Below are 24111 nucleotides of genomic sequence, written 5' to 3' on the forward strand. Positions count from 1 at the left end.
TCACAGACCTCATTTCACTTTTATTTTAGTGGATCGATCAATAAATAGGTCATGGGTACAATCACCAGCTGAATGAATATGTAGTTTAAGAGCTGCATTGAATGTCCAAACAACTGTGGATCTTAATAAAGTACCCCACTATCTACAGTTAGTTCTGCATCGTCCATCTGCTCAAATTATTTGATCTTGCATGATTTTACACTTGCTAGATTTCCTATAAATTGTAATACAATTAATAAAATCTGCAGACACAGAACAAAAAAGCTTTTTCATGGGAAAAAAAAAACTAAAGGCTGCTAATCTGACAGCACTGGGAATTCTTTCTCAAGGATCTATTTTTTTAGAATGTTAAATAATCTTGACCCTGGGCTTGAATGGGTTGTATATTATTATTATTATTATTATTATTATTATTATTATTATTATTATTATTATTATTATTATTATTATTATTTGTTTATTTAGCAGACACCTTTATCCAAGGCGACTTACAGAGACTAGGGTGTGTGAACTATGCATCCGCTGCAGAGTCACTTACAATTACGTCTCACCCGAAAGACGGAGCACAAGGAGGTTAAGTGACTTGCTCAGGGTCACACAATGAGTCAGTGGCTGAGGTGGGATTTGAACCGGGGACCTCCTGGTTACAAGCCCGTTTCTTTAACCACTGGACCACACAGCCTCCTAAATGAATCTGAACACCCAACGTGGTGGGACATGCAAGTGTGATTGTACAAACCCAGTGTAGATAACATGGCAGTAACACACAGTTCTGACAAATACTTTCAAAACCCCTTTAGTGTGTGACGAGCCTAAAAGAAAGCCAGGTATACTGTAGTATATGGCATTTGATTGTTTGTGAAATTGCTGCTTTTTTTTTTTTTCTTTAGATTTTCTTTTTATTCATAATAGTGTAGGCTTTGCAAACAATTCTGATACATGTCATTCAAGTCTTCGGTTTCCTTTTAATTCCAAAATAACAATTGATGTGTCTTTTGAAGACACTGTACTGTAGAAAACCATTTTTTTTCTCCCTTGTTTTTTGTACAGCATTCTTTGACAGTGCTAATGGAAAAGATGTTTGCTGCTAACCCACACTTCATCCGCTGCATTAAACCCAATGCAAGCAAACAACCTGATTTACTGGACAGCAAGGTTGTAATGGACCAGGTCAGAGGAAATCTATCCTATGCCTTGCACATGTTTCAATTGTTTTTGTCATAACCATTGTCCTGCTGTGTTGCTATTTAGTAAGAAGTTTTTGCATCTTTCCATATGGCTTGTGTTAAAACCAATTAGGAGCTCTAACATCACTATTTCAAGTTCCACCATTATAGAAACGGATCCCCAACCTCTTCTTCTTCTTCTTCTTCTTCTTCATTTTTTTTAGTTAAGATATAATGGCTTGCTGGAAACCATTCGCATTCGCAGAGATGGATTTTCATGGAGACCCTCCTTTGAGGAATTTGCACAAAGGTAACTGACTGGTTTATCAAACTGGTTAACAGAAATGTAGAGAACTGTGTTTCCTTTTCTTTCAGTACTTAGATTAGTTGTGCACACTTGGTTCAATCTATTTTTTCAGAGCTGTTCCAGTACTGTTATTTATGGTTCGATAAGCCCATTCCAGACCTTTTAAAGTTTTTATTTATTTATTTATTTTATTTTTTTTTACACATCATAAATGTAATTTTGATGTTGGTCTAGTATAATGTTAGTCTATAATGTTATATGATTAAGCATATTTACATTTTGGATATTTTTTTTTTTTGTTATTGTTTAAAGTGACAAAGCTGGTGTATAATATTTTTTATAATGTTTGATATAGGTACCGGATTCTTCTGATTAAGCCTGATATTCCTTTGAACAAAGAAAGGTAAATTAATATTTCGAGGTGAGATTGAAGTATACTGAGCGTCAGGTTAAATATTCATAAATCAGTTTAACTTAATTGGATTTACATTTTTTTGTAATGTGTGTTTTATGATGATACATTGCTTACTGTATAATTATTACAGGAAAACATATGATTTCACATATATAGAATGCTATCAGTTATTTGAGTCAACGCAAAACTCTTTTACTGCCAATTTTTGCTAGTTTGAACACGGGGAGGAATTTTCTTGCAAGGGATGTTTGGTGAGTGTGTGTTGGAGTTGAGGGTGTGTGTGTGTGTGTGTGTGTGTGTGTGTGTGTGTTTGTTTGTGGTGCTGTAATGGAATGAACATAATTGTGTTTTCACCCGCTTCTTTTGTAAACCATAATGAGCTGTGTCTTGATGAATGCTTACTAGTGATGTGTTTCTGCCAGATTATGGAACATTTGCTTCTTAACTTCTTCAGGGCTCAGAAGGTGAACTCTACACCCGATAAAGTACTTGAGACTGATCTGCAGGGTATCATGCAAAGGTTAAGTTAGTTAGCACTCCATTATAGTGTAGTGTCATGGCACCTCTTCATTTGGCTGGGTCAAATCATGGCCAAATCAGTGGACTGGCAATTCACAGAGGCCCCCTGTAGAGAGATAACATATTATAATAAACTAAAGGTATTCCATGCGTGAAATATTGAACATAACTGAAATATTCCACATGTCCCCATATTATTATTATTATTATTATTATTATTATTATTATTATTATTATTATTATTATTATTATTATTATTATTATTATTTATTTTTTAGCAGACACCCTAATCCAGAGTGACTTACAATTGTTACAAGATATCACATTATTTTTTACATACAATTACCCATTTATACAGTTGGGTTTTTACTGGAGCAATCTAGGTAAAGTACCTTGCTCAAGGGTACAGCAGCAGTGTCCCCTAAGAGTCCAGAGCCCTAACCACTGCTCCACACTGCTGCCCCATTTTTATATCTGTTCCCATATGACTGCCATGCATGAAAGGGTTAAACAGAAATTAAAAGTAATTGTGCCATAGAAAGGAGCTAACCAGGAAAGTCATAGCGCCCTATTTAATCAGTTCGGGTTCCCCGGGGAAGCTCAAAGCCAGGTAAAGACATCTAGAAAACGATAACTCAGTATTCTAGCAACACAACCAGAATAACTGCAGAAGTCATAAAATGTTGAGGAATTGTAAAAGCTTTATGAGCCTTGGCAAATGCATTTCCTTTCCTTAGAGGTCTTTCCAAGGGACATATGTGTTTGGCCCAGCCTGGTATAAAATGTTTTGTATGTTGTAAGTACACAGTGTAAGCATGGTGTTAAGAACTCACTCACTTAGACAAACTTGGTTCAAGTGTACAATATCACAATGAACTTCTGAACTGATGTCATCTTCTTAATGTTTAGAATCACTTCTATTTCATGTTTCAGTAGTCCCTTCCTCATTACTCTTTTAAAATTTAAGATGGTAAAATCACCCCTATAGAGGTCTCATGCATGTCTTATCTTTAAGTACAGCCAGCACACCAGAATGTAAGGTTACTGGTTACACTCTGGTGTACTGGCTGTACCTAAAGTGAAGACATGTGTGAGAGCTACTGAGGTCATAGGGGTTCTCTGGACCTCGCCAGGTCAAGAGGATGAGATCACTAAAGCTGAACACTATATATACACAGTGAATCTAAACAAGAAGAATAGACCAGTAAAGACAACTGTGACATTTCATACCATACTAAATTGCTCTTTTAAAAATCACCTAGATTTTATGGGATTTCACTTTCATTTTCATGATGTCTGGTAACATGCCACCATTTCACAAACAAGCACTGCTTAACAATACAAAATAATGTATTGGCCTAGAAAATACCCAATGTTCACCTGATTCTTGATATGCACTGTGGCATTTATGATTTTGTTTTAGTCGCTCTCCTAAATGATGTGAGATTACGTTATAGATGGCTTATTATTATTATTATTATTATTATTATTATTATTATTATTATTATTATTATTAATAATAATACTAATAATACTACTAATAATATTTTTTATTATTATTATAGTAGATGAATATATAAAAGCTCCTGAAGTAGGATTAAATATTGATCTGCACCAATGCCATATAAGACAGTAAAGGCTTCAAAGGTTTATGCCCTTTCTGAAATATTAATTATTAAAAGATAGCCTGGGTATTTTTTGGGTCATTATTGTTTATTTTGTTCACATTTTAATTCAGTGTACAGTAGCTGGTGTTTTCACATACTTGTCCATTTTGCTATACTTGGTTCTTCTGATAACTGTTGATTCTTCATTTTTGTAGCTGCTTGTGTATTCTGAACAACACTGACCTTAAAGACTGGAAATGTGGGTAAGTTCGAAGAGTTCTAGAAAGATTCTTAAAGACGTAACTTGCAAGAACTTTATGATAAAGTTTCTATATTATTTAAAGCTGTATAGCCTCTTATGTATTATAAACTGTACCAATGGGCTCGTCATTATCACAAAGTAAGCATAAATCCCTGTGTTCACTTGATTTGTTTATATAAGTGTATTTTTAGCATTAAAGAAGGGAAACTGGTATTTCATAAGGCGTGTAATAAACCTGCTGTAGCTCATTATAAAAACAAGAGGGGAGGAAGGACTAAAATAATCAAATTGAAATGTCTGTATAAGAATTCCCCATAGGGGGTTTATATGAGTTTGTCAACCAGCTGCCATTGACTGCTAATATCTCATAACCATTTAATCTGGCAACTTCAAGTTGTGGAAATTGTAGGCAAAACAGCACTGTTCACTTTGACCTGTGACCTACGGCTGCCATATTGAGGTCAACTGACATTTTGATTTCCGGATGACAGACCATTCAGTCTGATGCAATGTGCCCCTTATGTGAAGCTACCAGTGATGTCATTTCTAGTTGGGTTATGATAATAACCGAACATTCCTTTTCTACCTTTTTAGATCCACACGCTTTTTCTTCAAGTACTGGCACCAGGAGCAGTTGGCAAAATGTATAGATAGACTGGGGAAGGCTGCTACAGTTATTCAGAAGAGTGAGTATTATCACAGACATTGCCACATCTAAATAATTATAAAACAATTTTTGTCATATTCAAATGCAGTCAGTAGAGATATAATATATAAAATTTAAATGCATTAAGATAGCTTTTTTTTCATTTATCTACACATTCTACCCCACAACTTCCAAGTGAAAAAAAGATTCTAGAAACTTGTAGAGAATTAAAAATAAAAACTGAAATAGCTTAGTTGGATAAGTGTCCACCCCCCTTGTAATAGCAATCCTAAATTAGCTCAGGTGTAACCAATCGCCTTCAAAATCACACACCAAGTTAAGTGGCCTCCACCTGTGTTAAATTGCAGTGATTCACATGATTTCAGGATAAATTCAGCAGTTCCTGTAGGTTCCTCTGCTGGGTAGTGCATTTCAAAGCAAAGACTCAACCATGAGCACCAAGGCACTTTCAAAAGAACTCTGGGACAAAGTTGTTGAAAGGCACAGATCAGGGGATGGGTATAAAAAAATATCAAAGGCCTTGAATATCCCTTGGAGCACGGTCAAGACGATTATTAAGAAGTGGAAGGTGTATGGCACCACCAAGACCCTGCCTAGATCAGGCCGTCCCTCCAAACTGGATGACCGAGCAAGAAGGAGACTGATCAGAGAGGCTACCAAGAGGCCTACAGGCTTTTATGGCCAAGACTGGTCAGAGTATGCATGTGACAACAATGTCCCAAGCACTCCACAAATCCGGCCTGTATGGTAGGATGGCAAGAAGGAAGCCATTACTCAAGAAAACCCACTTTGAAACCCGTTTGAAGTATGCAAAATAAACACTCAGGAGATTCTGTAGCCATGTGTCAAAGTTTTGTGGTCTGACGAAACTAAAATGGAACTTTTTGGCTTAAATGCAAAGCGTTATGTTTGGCGCAAACCCAACACAGCGCATCACCCAAAGAACACCATCCCTACTGTGAAGCATGGTGGTGGCAGCATCATGTTATGGGGATGCTTCTCATCGGCAGGGACTGGGGCACTTGTCAGGATAGAAGGGAAAATGGATGGAACAAAGTACAGAGAAATCCTTGAGGAAAACCTGCTGCCCTCTGCAAGAAAGCTGAAACTGGGATGGAAGTTGACCTTTCAGCATGACAACGACCCAAAGCACACAGCCAAAGCTACACTGGAGTGGCTAAGGAACAAAAAGGTAACTGACCTTGAGTGGCCCAGGCAGAGCCCCGACCTAAATCCAATCGAAAATTTGTGGCATGACTTGAAGATTGCGGTCCATCAACACTCCCCAAGGAACTTGACAGAGCTTGAACAGTTTTGTAAAGAAGAATGGTCAAATATTGCAAAATCTAAGTGTGCAAAGTTGGTAGAGACCTATCCCAACAGAGCTGTAATTACTGCCAAAGATGCTTCCACCAAGTATTAACTCAAGGGGGTGGAGACTTATCCAATTATGATCTTTCAGTTTTGTATTTTTAATATATGTATTTTTTTTCTCAATAAAAGCTTTTTTCCCCTTAACAGTGTGGAGTATGGTGTGTAGATAAGTGGAAAATAAAATCCTCATTTAAATGCATGAAACTCTGAGGCACTGATACAACAAAATGTGAAAAAAGTTCAAGGGGGTGTAGACTTTCTATAGGCACTGTGTGTGTGTATTCAGTCAATCACTGAAAAACATAACCATTTCGCAATTTGAGCATTTACAAAATATCAAAGAACGAAATGAAAGGTTATATCGGTCTTTGAGCAAATTGCGAAATGGAAAATATCAAACAAGCTAAGAACACAACGCAAAAGAGACAGCTTCTTCGGTCTTTGAGTAAAGCTATATAATCAAACTGCAAAATGTAAAATACCAAACAAGCAAGAGAAACATAAAAGAAGACGGCATCTTCGGTCTTTGGTCTGCTGGAGGATCTCTGGAGCGTCTTTACAGTCTAATTGTCCAGTTTATTCCTAATTTGGACGAAGTACAGCAGCAGAAGCTGATTCTGGGGCTATGCAAGGCTTAATGTTTATCAAGCATAAAAGCGATTCTGTGTGCGTAAGGGCGCTCAGTTCAATTCTAAATAGCCTATATATTTGGTAAATTTAAAACAAATACATTAATAAATATTGAAATAAATGAATACATAAATCAATACATACATTTCTTTAGCTTGATATTTATTTATTTTTTTACTATCAGATATAAACACTGTCATTTAATACTGTATGAAACAAAAATAAATACTCAACAGTTCTTGTTCAATTGTACTGTATATAGTGAAGATTTTTGTACCTAAAGGTCATCATGCTTTCATATATTTTTACTTTCAAATTGAAAAATATATTGTAACGGTCACGTCGTTATTTAGCATGGGAAGGGGGACTGAGTGAATGAGTGGGGAGAATGTGTGTTGCTGTTTTCGGGGGTTGATGAGCCAGACAGCGGTGGGAAACGACGGGGTGCATGAGCCTCAGGACTGGAGACAGTCCAGCGCTGACCTTGAATGAGAAACTGTGGGTGCGACTGAGTGAGTGTGTGAGCTGGGACCAGAGAGAATATGCAGTGAAAGTACCAAGACTAAAATGTACGGTTATTATTTTGGTGCTGTGAATTCCGGCCCGACAGGAATTCTCTGTAGTTTCAAATAAAAACAAAAAATTTGAGAATAACACCATCTCTCTGAGTACTACTTCCTAAACATGAAAACATTACAATATACTAAATGAACAGATTATTGTGGTTTGTTCTTTTTTTCTGCTATGTACTGTACAGTGCTTTGCAATACTTACATGTTTTTCCTCTAAATAACAAGACGAGAACATTACGAACGTTATTTCAAGCTCGCTTGGAGTTTAATGTTTGAGGCCACTATCCTCCTAAATTGCTTACCGCGATCCGCTTGCAAATGAGGCCATGGTCTCAATGGGTTAACTTCCTGCATAAATAATAAATACATAAATAATGAATCAATTATGTGTATCTTATAAATATAATTTACTGATTTTATGTTCGTTCAATAAAAAAAATATTGTATTAAAAACTTTCACTTGATGCCCATTTTTAACACCCCACAATTAATTGCTAATCGTAGATCTTTAAAATCTGTTCGGGAACTGCATTTGCTCAAAGCACATTTCACAATTTGAGTATAACATTTTACTCAAAGACCGAAGAAGCTGTCTCTCTTGCGTTTTGCTCTTTGCTTGTTTGATATTTTCCATTTCACAATTTGATCAAAATAATTTGCTCAAAGACCGAAATAACCTTTCATTTCGTTCTTTGATAATTTGTAAATGCTCAAATTGTGAAATGGTTATTTTTTTTGGTGATTGATTGACCAAATCCTGATTTATGAGTGTAACAGTTGTGTGGTTTCTTAAAGTTTGGTATCCTGTCTTTAGCAGGGTGTCTAATTTTTATATTTACAGTCCCTGATGTACACAACTATCTTAAGATGTTGCTAGCCGGTGGTATTCTGAATATTCTTAGAAATACTTAAAGAAACTTAATAAATTCAATGACAAGCACTTCTACAATGAAGCATTAAGAAAGACTTGTAGTTGAATTTTTTGCCATTGAATGTATTCTGTTTCTTTGAGTATTTCTAAATGTACCACTATTGAGTTTTTTGATTGTTATGGATGATATTCTGAGTGACTTCTCCACTATGCATCATGGAAACCCCAAATTCTACTTCCATACAGCCAATCAAGCTATATAACAAACACACAAAAAAACACTTTTAATAAAATATAGGTATGGAATTTTTAAATTAATACTGTTTTATGATATAAAAGTCAACTAATTTTGGCAATAATATTTAAAATGGATGGTTTCACAGACTGGAAGAATGAGGTTAGGGTTTAGGGTTAAAGTTACCGTTAAGGTTAATGTTAATTTGGGTGATTTTAAGTTTTCAATTATCCTACTTCATTTCATAGTATTAGCAGTGTGTATTGAAATCTGATAAAACCAAAGTCCAGAACCTAATCACAAGTTTCTAGGTGGGTCAAGTTTACTGCTAAATCTAGTTTTATTTTAGAATGTGCTTTTAATTGTATTATTTTTTATTACAATGTAATTGTCATTTGTATGTAACCTTAGTGTAACTTTGTGTTGCCGCTGTGTAAAGCAGTTGGTTATTATTAGGCCAGCAAATAATGCCAAGAAATGTGTGTTCTGTGGTTTGTAGTTAGTGAGGTGGGGTTGGGGTTGGTGCTGGGGGGTGAATTCTACACAAGTCCTAGCACGTACTGATAGAAAACATGTTGCTGAGAATTGGACTTGACTTGTTATGTGAAAATCAGAAATTAGCAGTGGCAAACCTTTATTGTGTATTTTTAGTTTTTATTTTTACTGTTTAACTGCAGAGGCAAACATCTATTTAGAGTAATCCATTTTAATGTGACCCTTCTGTGCCCAGTGCACCTGGTTGCCCATTCTTGTTATATAGAAAGAATAATTGTAACCACTGGGTATTGTTTGGGGAGCAGCTGCAGGGGCTTCTCCCTAGTTAAACAAGCCAATCTATCAATTAAGCCGATCTATCAATTAACCTCGCTATTTAAGCTCTGGGTCAAACACTCATTCTCTGTCTGTTTGTTTTTTTGTTTTCCACCTTCCTCCCCTCCACAGCACTACCTCTGCAATAGTCTCCCTTGGGGGCAAGTGATGATCACTTCCTAAACTTAGTCCCAGCTGAGCTGGCCTCCACCGAGAGAAAGGTTCTCCGAGAGCCAGAGGGGACCGCCGGCTAAATCTGTCTTAACAATCTCTGTTATCATACCAGGTTCCCCCTGGGGGCAGCATACTTGCTCCTCAGTCTTGGAGGCTGATTGGTTTGGTCTTGCCTGCGAGAGGACAGTATCTCCCTGAGCCACGGGACAACCCTGCACTTTTCTCAAATCTCCGTTTTTCTATAACTTGTTCCCCTTGGGGCAAGCTTACATGCTCTCCCTACGCCAAGGGGAAACCCTGTATTCTTTGCTAACAGCTTGCTTCACCTGTGCCAGTGTTCCTCTCTGGCCCCTTCTTACCTCTTTAAATGTATCCGCTATCCTTATCTTCTTTTTCCCCTTGGAAATAACGCTTGCTTCCCAGCCTTGGAGGCCTATCGATTTGGTCTCACCTCTGTGAGGGTGGCTCTCTGCGAGCCAAGGGGAAAGCATGTCATCTTCCTAAAGTCACAAGCACATAATTCCTATTTCAAGTCCCAGGGCTTGCTCCTCACAGCCATCGCTCCTGTTCTGTGAATTTGAATGTATCTTTTTTTCTGCTCCAAGTGTATCGAGGGTTCTGTTGCAAAAAGAAGTATGTAGCACTTGTTGCTGAGATGAGGCTGAGACGGGAGCAAGAGATGAGGCAGCTTAAACAAGAACAAGAGGAAGAAGAGAAGAGGAGACAACTGGAGATTGAGCAGCTGGAAATGGAGCAGGAGAACCAGAGTAAAGAATATGATTAATACACTTCCTGTTACAATCAAATATTCAGTAAAATCTACGTTTTATTTGGATAATACAGCAGTATTATTTCATAGTGAGTTACAGGCTTCTAATTTGTGGCTACTGAATCTTCTAAAATGTTATGTATTGATATGTAGCTTTCATTGTCAAAATGGTATAGTACCGATATAACCTTTTATTATTGTCTACTGGACATTTTAAATTGACAAAACTCCTAACCCAACCAAAACGATTTGTAGGACCTTTTTTTTTCTGCCCAACAAAATAGTGCAAATTAGGACAGTCCCACTATTAAACCTACTTAAATACTTGTATTTTTTTCTCTAATATGACATTGACATTGAGTTTTAACTCCAAAAGTTGGGGGGAGTTTGGAAGTTGTGCTTCTCCAATAGATTTTTAAGCAAGTGAGATAATCATGGATGTAGAACGCAGATTAACCAAGTAATATTTCCACCCATGTCATAGGTCCCCCTACAGCCCCTGTTCCTTTTCCAAGAAAGAGAAAACCTCAGCCGAGGCCCCGCTCTATACCTGCAGAGACCTTGCAGCCCCGCCTGCTGCCCCCTGTGCCTCGGCCACGCAGTAAACTCCTGGAGGTGACAAATACCTTCACCTTGCATGTATCTCTTTTAAAGGTGTAAGCGGATTGCTCATAATATAGACAGTTCTATTTTGTGTAGGTTGGTGCTAAATTCTGTCATTCTTCATGTTTCTAGTCTACAACACGTGGTCCATACTGTATGCAAAACACACATTTAAAGACTTTCTTTTTATATTTGTGTTAAGGACTCGGTTCAGAAATCCATGCAAGATCGGAACATTTGGTAACTTTGCTGGAGAAGATGACTGTTAAGAAATTAGATGTATTCTACTTCACCTTGCCTGGACCAGAGCTGTCCATTAGCTGCCATCAAAAATGGTTATTATAATTTGCACCGTAATTTACTGTAATTCTTTTAGGCCACTCCATTTGACAATGATTTGGAAAATGGGACTGTCCTGCACATGAATGCTCAAGAGGAGGCTGAAGCTAAGCAGCGCTGGAATAAAAGGTGTAATACCATCCGCTGGTTTAAGGAGACCCAGGCCAGGAAAGTGGTCAGAAACGGTGCTTTTCCAAACTGGTTCCATGGCATGATCACACGCAGGTTAGTTGTCCAGCAACAGGCTGTGTTGTGCTGGGGATGGCGTGCCATTGCAATCTGCGTTTATCAGAAAGTTTTTACTTTAATCTACCTAGTAGTAATTTTTTTGTGATAAGAATGTCTAATTTTATGAACAGGTTTCTTCAATTTCAATTAGCTCTTATTGAACAAACTACGCAGAAATGACCTGTACTGTGGATTCGTGGGGGGTATTGCTTTTATTACTCTTGGCAATAAGCCTATTGAAACAAGTTATCTAGCAAATAAAAGTAGGTCTTCTGTTCCCACACTTCAGTGTTGTGTATTTACAACTTCCTGCTAAACCTGTATTTTTTCATTCATTTTGCAGACAAGCAGAAGATTTAATGATTGATAAATCACTTGGCTGTTTCTTGATTAGAGTTAGCGAGAGTCGAGAAGGTTATACACTAACATTCAGGTATGTGAGTACAAATAATTTGATGTTGCATACCAGCACACTGAGAAGCTAATATGACTGTGAATCTATAGTGTTTATATCCGCAGAATCATGCGTGAGACTGTGGCCTTCATGCCATAGCAGACAGTGTCAACTGTTAAGTTTAAAGTAAAGTGTATATCCTGCCCTGTGTAAAACAATGTATGTTTGTACTTGTATGAAAAGTCACTTATGACAAAATAAGATGTGTAAGAATGTTAACAAATGTTGTGTGACCTAAATAATGTATTCACTCTGCCCTGCAGGGGTAAGGACCGATGCCGGCACTACATGATTGAAATGCAAACAAATGGCAAGTATGTCATTTTAGGAGAGGCCCGAGCCCATCCTTCCTTGCTTGACTTGATAGAATATCACAAGAAGGTTGGCATCCTACCTTTCCTGGAGCTTCTCACAGTTCCCTGTGGACAGGTAGGCAAAACATCTGGTAGACGTGATTTTTCCCCCTGTGTGTATGAAGAAATGTAGTTTCATTAATGAAATTTCCCATTTGTGTTTATTATTAATGTCCTACTGTTTCCGTCCACTACACCATATTTTAGAGAAGCAATGTGGAGCCGGATTACGAAGAGCTCAAGAACCTGATGCTGATTCCCTCATCCCTGGCTGCTGAAGAAGATTCTGAGCCTTCAGAGCACTCTAGTTCTGATCCTGTCCATCTAGAACTTCTCAAACTCTTTGCGCCTCTGGATCAGAACCAGACAATGGAAAGACAGGTGCCACCAGTGTTGAAAAGGATCTCTGAGAAGAAACTAAAGACAGAAGCAAAGGAGAGCCAGAGGAACTGTTCCGAGGATCATGAAGAGAGCAGTAACAGACGCCACTTCCCTCGGCTCTACCCCTCCATACGCTTAGCCATGAGGGAGATCCAGCAAGTACAGCAGGTGAGGAACCATTTTGCATTTGAATCCTGCTTCCTTCTAATACATATATTACCCCTCCCCCAGCAAATAGTGCTCCGATTTTTTTCTTCAAATTAATGGCATGCTGGTGCAAGCCAGCACTTTTTTTTGTTTTGGATGTATTTGTCATGTTTTTGTAAATTAATGCCAAAGGCATTTGGCAGATGGAGATGTTAATTTATATTGGTTTTTTTTTTTATAAACCAGACAGAGAGCCTGTGAGGCTTATTCCCAGAACAGAAAGCAAGGCATGTCAAAGTCACGTCCTTTTTGTAAGAGTTGGATAAACTAGTTCTAGCACTTAGTGGTGCATGCTTCCTTCATGGGGCCTACCCAACAAGTTAAGCAACTATTTTGACAGAATCCTATTTATAAAAAAAATTATAAAAATTGAAACCTTTAATTAAGCTACTATTTTTTTTTCTCCTCAGTTGTTTTCACTACATTTAAAAAATGCTGTACTAATAATAAAATATGTATGTTCCCACAGCACTTTTCAGAATGTCCAAAGGATTAAGACATTCAGGATCACCTGCCTTCCATAATAATAAATAAAGGTAAGTGAAAATAGTTTCAAATGTATTGGCCATGTAATCCGTAGACATTATTCTAATTAATTTTAATTTAAAGGAGAAAAAGAAAAATCCTCTGTTGGGTTCAATTGAGATGAAACTGTTTTATAAATAAATCGCAATTTTAGATACAATTCCTCCATCACTGTTTTCATTGGTGAAACAATAATGAAAAGGCAGTGTTCCTATCTGGACTGTTTTGTATATACACAGTATATATTTTTATGACCATTTTCTTCTGTTTCAGAATAATTTGACGAAGGAGAGTGCATCAGACTTCTAAACACGATGGGGAATATTAGGATGGGAACATTTATTTATTGATAAATAATTAAACATTTAAAAAAATAGTGTATATGTTGAACGGGGTGTCTACATTATTAGTAAGTGAATTAGATTCTTAGTGAATAGTATTTTAGAATGTTAATGGGTTTGAATGATTTGTATTAAAGACTGTTGTGTAGCGACTGTATATAACTGCGTCATGTTTGTTTTTTAATTGTGTATATATTTTTATTAAGTTACAAAATAAAGATTTTTTTAATAGTATTTTGTCACTTTTTTTATTAAGCATCCCTGCTTCAACAGCTCATATGGTGTAAACCATTATGGACATGCTACACTACCTTTCACTATGACCTCAGACCCCATACGGCTTCATTTTTGACAGTCACTTGTAGGAAAGAACTAAGGTTAGGTTTATTGACCCTTGTCCTTTCCATATTCTGTGCATAACATATAAAAGATTGTGTTCATACAAATGTAGAGGTGATTATTCCATTTGAATAAGGGGATTTGCTGTAAGCATTGGAATAAGGGGATTTGCTGTAAGCGCCGACACTGCTATTCATTCTGCAGATTGTTTGTTTGTTTGTTTGTTTGTTTATATATATATATATATATATATATATATATATATATATATATATATATATATATATATATATATATAAAAAATATAATATACAGTGGTTTGCAGATGTATTCACCCCCCTGCAAAGTTTTCACATTTTGTTGGCATCTGAGCGTACTCCATGACGCTTTCAAATTAGACTTTACATGTAGAATCTACACAAACTACTCCACATTGATAAAGTAAAAAAATGCATATAGACTATAAATAAGTAAGATTTACAGAGAAAAACAGATTCATCTCAGTTGCATAAGTATTCAACCCCTTTGCTGCTGCAGCCCTAAATCAGGTGCAAATGATTTGTTTGAAAGGTCACAGAATTAGTGAAATGGTTTCAGCCAGTGTGTACTCAAAGTGGTTTCACTTGTAGATAATTTCCCTTGGGTATATAAGGGCTTTCAAGCTGCAACTCATGTAGTGATCCAAGAAAGCAACCATGAAGACCAAGGAGCTTTCAAAACAAGTCGGGGATAAAGTGGTAGAGAGGCACAGAGCAGGAGAAGGGTACAAGAACATTTAAAAGGCGCTGATTATCCCTCTCAGCACAGTGAAGTCCATCATTAAGAAGTGGAAGATGCATCATATCACCCAGACACTACCCAGATCAGATCGCCCTCCCAATCTGAGCAGCCGGGCAAGCAGGAAACTAGTTCGGGATGTCACTCTGAAGCCAACAATGACCTGAGAGATTTGCGAAGTTCTGTGTCTGAGATGGGAGTCAGTGTTCACACATCAACAATAAGCCGGTCCCTACAAAAAGCTGGCTTGTGTGGACGGGTGGCAAGAAAGAAGCCATTACTCAAAAAGCCTCATCTTAAAGCACGTATGGAGTTTGCGAAAAAGCATGTAGATTATACTGCAGACGTGGAAAAAGGTTTTGTGGTCAGACGAGACAAAAATTTAACTTTTCGGTCTAAATTCCAAGCGTTGCGTCTGGCGCAAGCCCAACACTGCACATCACCCAGTCAACACCATCCCAACTGTCATGGTGGTGGCAGCATCATGTTATGGGGATGCTTCTCTGCAGCAGGGACAGAGAAGCTTGTCAGGATAGAGGGGAAGAATGGGTGGTGCAAAGTACAGACGAATCCTTGAGGAAAACCTGTTTGAGTCAGCCAAGACTCTGAAACTGGGGAGGAAATTCACATTTCAGCAGGACAATGACCCTAAGCGCAAAGCCAAAACCACAATGGAGTGATTGAACAAGAAGAGAATTAATGTTCTTGAGTGGCCCAGTCAAAGTCCTGACTTGAATCCAACCAAACATTTATGGCGAGACTTGAAGATTGCAGTCCATAGACGATCCCCAACAAACTTAACAGAACTGGAGCAATTTTCCTGTGAAGAATGATAAAAAATGTCACCATCCTATTGTGCAAATCTAGTAGAGACCTATCCAAAAAGACTCATAGCAGTAATGAGTAAGGTGCTTCTACCAAGTACTGACTTAAGGGGCTGAATACTTATGCAACCAGTAAATTTCATTTTGTACATTTTCTTAGCAAGTTTTGCTGACATTTAACATCCTCCTCATATAACAGTGTTCAGTTTAACCAGTACAGCTTTGAATAAAAAAAGTTTGTTTGAAAAACTGTGCATACATTATTTGTAATTCAACAAAATGTGACATTATTGGTAGGGGGTGAATACTGCAAACCACTGCACATGCTTTTGAGCTTCCATCCCTTTGACGTTTTCCATTATTCAAAAAGGCTTTATTTACCTGTTGTGTTTCAGTCACAGTTGGCAACACTGCACATCTGACAGACTTTTATAGTCTTAGTTGTACAGCTGTGGCCAAAGGCTTTGCAGCCCCTAGAATGTTAGGATTGAGACATTAATTAAAAAAAAAATATATATATATATATGGCCATAATTTTAGATCTTTTATTTACATCATGATGTAATCAAAGAAAGTACAAAATGATATCGCAGAAATCTATCCGGAAGCCATAATGGTAGTACAGTGTTTCATGTCAAATATTTCAATTTGGCAGTTTTTTGTTAAGTATATAGAAAACTACAAAGCGGTATGTAATTCAATATGCTAACATAACATTATTAAGCAGGTTTCGTTTGACTTTATGAAGCAAAATTAGTTAGTTCTATAGGGGGATGCAAAACTTTTGGCCATAGCTGTAGGTGCTCAGTTGACAGGCTGTTCTTTCCTGTACTGAGGAGAATGAGGTTTAAATGTGACAATTCAGTACAACGGACTAGGAATTCTGTAGAGCACACCTGGCAGCAGCTTTTCACTTTCGACACCTGAAAAAATGTGAGACATAATCATTGGAGAAGGTTACTTATCCCTCCTGAGCTTGAAAACTTGAAACTGGCAACCTGGAATGGCATGATTTAGATTTTCGCAATTCTTACAGGGGCTATTGAAAGAAACAAGCGCTTTGACACAGTGTATAGATGTGTTGAGATATCGATTAACACTTTTGGGCACTTTTTTTCTACAGCCTTTTTATGTTCTTGATGAAAAGAAAGTTTATCTGAAGGCGTGTGTAGGTGGCATGTGTGGGTGTGTTATTGGTGCACCAGCATTTGCTAATTTTATAGCTGGTTTCAGTGAATGTGCAAAATTTTGGTCATCCACAAAAAAGGAATTATATCAGTTTTGAAAAAAACACATCTTGTAACAAACAGGTATACTCCTTTTAGAAAAGGATATCTGATAGTACTTTAGGTTAAAGGAACCTCTAAGTTTCTAGGCCTGATTTCCTCTGTTTGCACTTCCTGGGGTCATTTTACCAGTGTCTTCTGGGTCAAAGCATGTTACTGGCTGAAAGCATGTCTGCTGTGGGCAGCAGTGTGGAGTAGTGTTCAGGGCTCTGGACTCTTGACCAGAGGGTCGTGGGTTCAATCCCAGGTGGGGGACACTGCTGCTGTACTCTTGAGCAAGGTACTTTACCTAGATTGCTCCAGTAAAAACCCAACTGTATAAATGGGGAATTGTATGTAAAAATAATGTGATATCTTGTAACAATTGTAAATCGCACTGGATAAGAGCGTCTGCTAAGAAATAAATAAATAATAATGGAAGCAGCTGGTTGGTTAATGAAATAAGTAATTGAAGCAGTGGGGAAATATGTAAACCTATGCAACACTAAATGAAAGCATGACTTGCATACAGATTTCTTTAACCAAGTGCAGTACCATATCACGCTTTAAAATAAAATTGTTGGCTGTTGAAATGTGTTTCTTTACAACGTGAGACTTGTACAACAGAAGTGCACAAACTGGTTATGGACATATTTTGTTATCTACAATCACTTAAAACTCCCTAAAGTATGTATTATTCCAGTATCTATCGGCTCCTAATCCCACATTAGCTAATTATTTCTGTGCATATTCAGAGCTGATGGATATTTCTCATTTTATCATAAATGACCTTGCTAAAGTTTGAATTTGGGCTTCACTTAGATAATTTGCAAAGCAACTAAGATTTTTGCATAATATGCATATTACCTAACTAATGTCCAAAATGATGTACTAGCATTGAAAAATCTAGCCCATCGTTTGCTATGAAGACTGTACTCAGTATGTAAATATTTGCAACTAGCATTTTGCTCTATTTTTTTTAAATTTACTGTCACATGCGGTGAATGTATGTAACTGACTTTTCTGTTGTTTTCTATTGCACTTAGAAGTACGACATCAAAAAAAGAGGAAAAAATGATTGCACAACAAGTGAATTTTAGATCAGTCACATGTTTTTACAAAATCAGTGGGTGTGGCCTGTTAGAATAAATTGGGTTCCACTGCTGGATGTAACAAGAGAATGCATAATTGCTTAAACAAGCCTCACCACCACAGACACACAATGGATCTGAGGATTTTAGCTCTACTTGTTATTTTTAGTGCAGTTGGGATAACACCAACAGAAGGTAGGTTTTATTCTTGAATCATCTCTCCCTGTCTGGTCTCTCTCTGTATCTCAGTCCAGCTCAAGTGGAGGGGACGGACAGGGGGGTACTTGACTCTTACTTTCAGTGTCTAAAATGTTTTGATTGGCAAGACCGTAAAGCTTTAAAATGATACCAATGTTATTTGTCTAGAATAGATCATCCAAAAAAAAAAGGGTTATCAAAAAGGCATTTTTTTACCACCTTCACCACATCGTGTTTGAGTTACACAGCTTTTCCCCAGGAAGACACTTCAGTCCAAACTTTGTCATATAATTTTATAAGTTTCTGTTAGTGGTTCTACATATACCAGCATATAGTGTTTTAGTTATGGATGATATCATGTTCATGAATGAAACACTCACAAATTCGGTTACCTTCAGCTGGAATCGCCCTATATTTACAATTTTGCAAACCGTTCAGCATGACATCAGGAGTTTAGCGAAGTGTGAAGAAATAGCTGATTAAACTCTTCCAAATCCAGATTAAACAACAGATTCAGTAATATTTATACAGTAATATCAGCAGCTGTCTGACGATTTTAGATAATGTGCACAGAGGGACTTTGGTATGAGCCAGACATGGTGTTTGTTAAGCATAGTTAGAGAGATGACAGCCCTCCACCTTTGCAAATGCCCTTCAGCTGTCTTATATATGTGGGGGTCTCAGATTGTCCTAAAATATCTATTAGGTGATCGTCTCCCTAAACCCAGCTGGCAAGAGGCCACATGTTGTGTCAATACACTGTTGTCATTTCTATATCTTCAATTGACCATTGCATTTACAAAATTGTTCAATAAAATCATGTTCAACTACATGTTGGGGCGTTTGTCTTGATCTCCTGACACACTGTTTGAGGGAAGGCCAGTGAGGCGTTTACAGTAACCTTATAAAACACAGATAATCAAAAATGATGGTCGTTTGAAAGAATTTTACAACAACGTTTATCTATGCCGTTTGAAAAAAAAAAAAAAAAGCTGTTTCTGTTTGATAAACTGATGTAAGAAATTAAAGTGATGTTGTTTGTTTCAGCTTCGCTGGCCAGTTGCTGTAGTCAAACTGGGACAAGAATCCACATGAGGCTGTTGAAAAGAGTCAACAGGTTTGACATACAGAAAAGCGATGGAATCTGTGACATCAAGGCTGTTATGTATGTAATAAAGAGTATATTAACAAAATCTATAATGTTTTCAATGTAAGCTACAGAACTCATTTAGGTTAAACATACTGTGTGTCTATTTTTACAATTTGTTTAAAATTATTTCAGCAGGGGAAAAAATTGGATGATGCAGGAAAATCGCTGTCTGTTAAGCCCATACTGGTTTTTGTTCAGTTGAAATAAAAGTGAACATTTCATTTTTGCCTGATTCCAGTTTAACTATTGCTTTTTACTTTCTTCTTAGACATACAAGTTGAAAACTATGTAAAGGGAAACTAATAGCTGGTGTACCTGAGTTACCTTGGCAGAAGTGGTGAATTGGCAGAGGTTCAGAAAGCTGGGGAATAACTAGATGATTATCTTGGATAAAAATGACATCCAACTGTCAAAAACGTGAAACCAAGCGTATTAATTCTAATTGTTTTTTGTTTCTTCAACAATTCTCCACTACAGCCTGCACTATCGAAGGAAGAAATTCTGTGCAGACCCAGAAAACAACATTCTAAAGAAATGGATCAGAGTCTGGAAGTCTGGAAGAGTAAACCGAAAGCACCGTCCTGGAAGGAAAAACAGAAGAAGAAATGGAAAAAGAAGACTAGAAACCACATTCTACTGAAATGAGAAGCCTTATTGAAATGCTTACCCAACTTAACCTAAAGAAAAGTAGGATGGGTTACATTGGATATTTAAAAGTTTCATGGTTACTAGATCAATGTGCAGTGTCTTTACAGCTTCACAGGGTTTGGGCATTTGTAATACAGGGTTCACAAAGCTTTAAATAGTGTTGTTTAAATAAGCCTGCTTTGATAAATTTAATTAACTTTACTGTGCACAAAACTGTTCTAGACTGGTCAAACAGTTTAGAAAAATGTCTTACCCATAAAATAGACTTTAAATAACTAGGATATATTCACAAAACCATGAAGGCTGTTTCTTAACCATTTTCATCATACAATCAAGATTGAAGTTCGCATTTCCATCTGTTTATAGTTTATTTTCATTTTCTTTTAAACTGTGTAACTTGTGAATAGGGCCTACTGGACTACTGAATGTACTGTAATATTCTTAATGAGGAAGTGTTTTAAACGTGAAACTAACTTGTAGTTCTGATTCTGGATGCTTATGTGATTTGCCCATTGTTTCAATCAGATCTGCAAACTAAACATGCAAGCTTGACTCACTCCCTCATAAAGCAATACATGTACAATGAAATTAAACACGCAAAAAAAGTAAAATAAAATGTATTAATGAATTTAAAAAGGCCCAGTATATGGTTACAAAATCGCAAAGGTGGCGGAAACCTGGAGAACAAATACATTTAACTGTATTATTTTATTGTTTTTTGTGGTCATAATGTTTAATGAAAATATGTTTTTTTTTTAATTGTTTTTAATAATATCTCATTACTTTGGCAACTGGATATCCTTGTTAGCTCTTCAGTAGAATGTGTTTTTATTGGGTGTAAGTTTATAATGCCAAATGAGCATGTGGAATATGAAGAGAAAACTAGCAGTACAATTAGCATGTGAGCTGCACTCTTTAAATGATGTATCCTTTAGTAAATGTACAATAGGCATTTCACTTTTGAATATATTCTGTAGTTCTACTGAATTGATGTACAAAAATATGTGTTCATAAAAAACAATGTAATAAAAATATTGTATTGTAAAAAAAAAAAAAAAAAAAAACTCAATACTGTTGAGGTAAATTATAACATACTTAGTACTCAAAAATGTAAAGGAGCCAACCTTAAGTATGGCAACAAAATAACACCATGAACATACTTTTTAAAAAATGGTTAAGTCATTCACCAGGTTCTTGTGGAAATTGTGCCAGTTGTTAAGATGTATTGTGCACTGGATGCCCCTCTTAAAAACATGTATTTTTGACCGAAGTCCAGAATGCCAGAGCTGTTCCAGTATTGGAATTGGGAAACACCAAGATGTGTAGTCAGGGAATTCAGTGTGACCCTTTCTGTTGTTTCCAGATTGTAGCTACCTTATTAAACCACAGGTTTGAACACTAGACACCCTGGGTGGGTTGGTGAAGGTCAACCACACCAGAAAATGGCCGATACCTATGCAATACGGCAACTGGAGTCACCATAAGAAACCCAACTGGGAGAAACAAATTGCATGAGTCTGGTCTGAGAGCAAGAAGACCAGCTACAGCTCCTCAACTGACCCCACAATACCAAAGAGACCCCTGATCTGACTTGATCACCAGATCAGTGGATCAGATAAATGTCCACTGATGTTTGAGTATGGAAAGCCCGAAGAGAATGATTTGCTCAAATCAATATCATTAAATATGACCGTTTTAGAAAGTCTTATGACGAAGGGAGGCATCTGCAATGGAGGTCAAACGGATCTTATTGTGCCTCCTAAGGGGCAGATTTACAGCTCTATGGTACATACTGTAAACACAGACTAGGACACTATTGTAAGACCATTTGAAATTGGCCCTGAGTTCTTTTGTTCTATTGGATTGTATAGAGTTGGTTGAATACTTTTTAAGACACAGAGTGGCGTAAAAAACAGCTGTTTATCAACAATGGGGAAACTAATACTATTTTTTAATAATTTTTTTAAATTTAGGAAATAAGATTTTCATTTTCCTCCTCTCGCTTTTGTTGTAATGGTACGGTCGGGAGTTCAATGATACCGTTCCATTCCACAAACAAATCTATGTTGCTGTTGGTATTAAAACTGTTAACTTTTCTGTGCTTTTAAATAATAAAATGTGAAAAAGAAAGTGACCCTGTGTATAGTGTTACTTATTATACAATTAAGATTAAATTAAACTGGTGGGGACGCAACCTCTAGCATGTAGCTAGTACAGCAATTGCAAGCAACGACACTGTTACAGTACAGATTTCTTTCTTTCAGAGGTGCGTACTGTGGTCCGCATTTAGCGAAGCTTAACAATAATAAAATGTTGGTTGACGACAAGACATAAATGATAACCTGCTCTTATTTACAGGTTTTAAAAGAGTATTCTGAAATGAAAATGGTTTTGTAAAGACATGAATGCATTTTATGTTTCTTCCTACCAAAAATTACTTATTTGGAATGTTACTTGTGCAGAGTTAGAAAACATACTGCTCCTATCACCAGATTTATATAGCGCCATTTTAAAATTCAGACACGGAATTAATTATCCCCCATAATGTTTATAATTTATTAAAATTATATGATATTACAATTAATACAGCACTTGCCAGTTTCAAGCATGACAGAGTTGTAATTGATAGGAAAACATTTTAAACTCTGACAATTGTGTTCCACAAAGAGAAAACCATCAACCATGGTCACTATGTCGCCTGGGTGCGAAAAGTTGAGCAATGGTTTCAATGTAATGATAGGCAATGCGCAACATTTTTCACATTTGATTTGGCTTCAATAAATCTGGCTTTAAAAAAAAAAAAAAAAAAAAAAACTTTACATACTTGGTGCGTGTCTCTTTCTTCGGTGCTATTTAGTGTCTCAAGTTGTGTTTTCACCACTACATTATGTGACAGATGTGGTTGTTTGATTTTCCAATGTGCCTTCTGTAAAACAATGGAAATTCCATGGCAAAAACTTTGTTAAAGTAATGTTAAGGTTTGGTTGCAAAAGTCCAAAAGTCCCACTTGCAGCCAATTCACTTTGACTATCTTTTAAAATATTCTCTCTCTCTCTCTCTCTCTCTCTCTCTCTCTCTCTCTCTCTCTCTCTCTCTCTCTCTCTCTCTCTCTCTCTCTCTCTCTCTCTCTCTCTCTCTCTCTCTCTCTCTCTCTCTCTCTCTCTCTCTCTCTCTCTCTCTCTCTCTCTCTCTCTCAGCGATAACCACACGTCTACTTCCTGGACTCCAACACACCTTCCCTGAGGCGACCACATTACGTAGACCTGTTCCGTTACCTTGTGTCAGACAGGAGAGAAACCAATTTGGCACAACACTGACACCCACTGGTTACCTAACAAATTTCCTGAGTCATTTTTGCAGTAAAAATGCCACTGTTAAGAAAGGTGAACAAGACTAAAAGGCTAAAATATGCACACTAGCATAGAAATTGGACTATGGAACAATGGTCAAAGGTGCTTTGGACTGTTGATGGATGGACAACGACACCTGTGCCTTCTGACAGTTCTGTTGTCAATTCAATGCTTGTCTTCTTTCTATTCCTTAAGGATATTATTTTCAAGTATTGCTCATCCTTGTTAGACAGCTTTTTGGATCTTCCAGTCCTGGGTTTATCAATTACTGATGATGTTTCTCTGTAATTGTTGATTATGCTTCGGATATCACACCTTGAAAATCGAGTGATGCAAGCTATTTCACCCAATGTCTTTCCTTCTTTATGCAAGTCCAGGTTGTTACAATATCAGTAGAAAACAGTAGTGGAGGCTTTGAGTAAATTGTTGATGCTCATGATGCATCAGTGTAGAAAAATGCAACATGTCTAAGACTTTTGCACAGCAGTGTATATATTACCTCAATGGTGCCATAGCCATTATAAAGTAAAACTACGGTATGGTGCTGCCATTAACTTTAATACTGTTTTAGATTGTATCTAAATGGTGTTGGGTCTCTTTAAACGCCATCCTTAACCTAATGACAATGCAAGTTCCCTGTTGTTGTCTAGTAACCTACTT

General features: G+C 37.0%; 2 protein-coding genes across 3 annotated transcripts in view; both read left to right on the forward strand.

Moving 5' to 3' along the window:
• LOC117400817 (myosin-IIIb-like) overlaps window positions 1-14043 on the forward strand; it is a 48388-nt gene extending 34345 nt beyond the window's left edge. Inside the window, exons 18-31 of one of the 2 annotated variants that reach the window (XM_059021003.1) lie at window positions 1051-1170; window positions 1391-1476; window positions 1829-1876; window positions 2343-2408; window positions 4230-4277; window positions 4871-4962; window positions 10215-10376; window positions 10863-10993; window positions 11358-11545; window positions 11892-11981; window positions 12266-12431; window positions 12563-12904; window positions 13413-13479; window positions 13742-14043. In XM_059021003.1, the coding sequence (XP_058876986.1) occupies window positions 1051-1170; window positions 1391-1476; window positions 1829-1876; window positions 2343-2408; window positions 4230-4277; window positions 4871-4962; window positions 10215-10376; window positions 10863-10993; window positions 11358-11545; window positions 11892-11981; window positions 12266-12431; window positions 12563-12904; window positions 13413-13439 (1566 nt within the window). In that variant the 3' untranslated portion in view covers window positions 13440-13479; window positions 13742-14043. The remainder of the gene's footprint in view (window positions 1-1050; window positions 1171-1390; window positions 1477-1828; window positions 1877-2342; window positions 2409-4229; window positions 4278-4870; window positions 4963-10214; window positions 10377-10862; window positions 10994-11357; window positions 11546-11891; window positions 11982-12265; window positions 12432-12562; window positions 12905-13412; window positions 13480-13741) is intronic. The other variant, XM_059021007.1, reaches the window with a different exon arrangement.
• Window positions 14044-18163: 4120 nt separating this feature from the next.
• Window positions 18164-22235, forward strand: LOC117400819 (C-C motif chemokine 28-like). The gene is made up of 3 exons (XM_034001134.3): window positions 18164-18300; window positions 19351-19468; window positions 19931-22235. The coding sequence occupies exons 1-3, from the start codon at window positions 18195-18197 to the stop codon at window positions 20091-20093; spliced, it is 387 nt and encodes a 128-aa protein (XP_033857025.1). The 5' UTR covers window positions 18164-18194; the 3' UTR covers window positions 20094-22235.
• Window positions 22236-24111: the final 1876 nt, after the last annotated feature.

The sequence above is a fragment of the Acipenser ruthenus genome, chromosome 1, assembly GCF_902713425.1.
Source record: "Acipenser ruthenus chromosome 1, fAciRut3.2 maternal haplotype, whole genome shotgun sequence".
NCBI classification, from domain to species: domain Eukaryota; kingdom Metazoa; phylum Chordata; class Actinopteri; order Acipenseriformes; family Acipenseridae; genus Acipenser; species Acipenser ruthenus.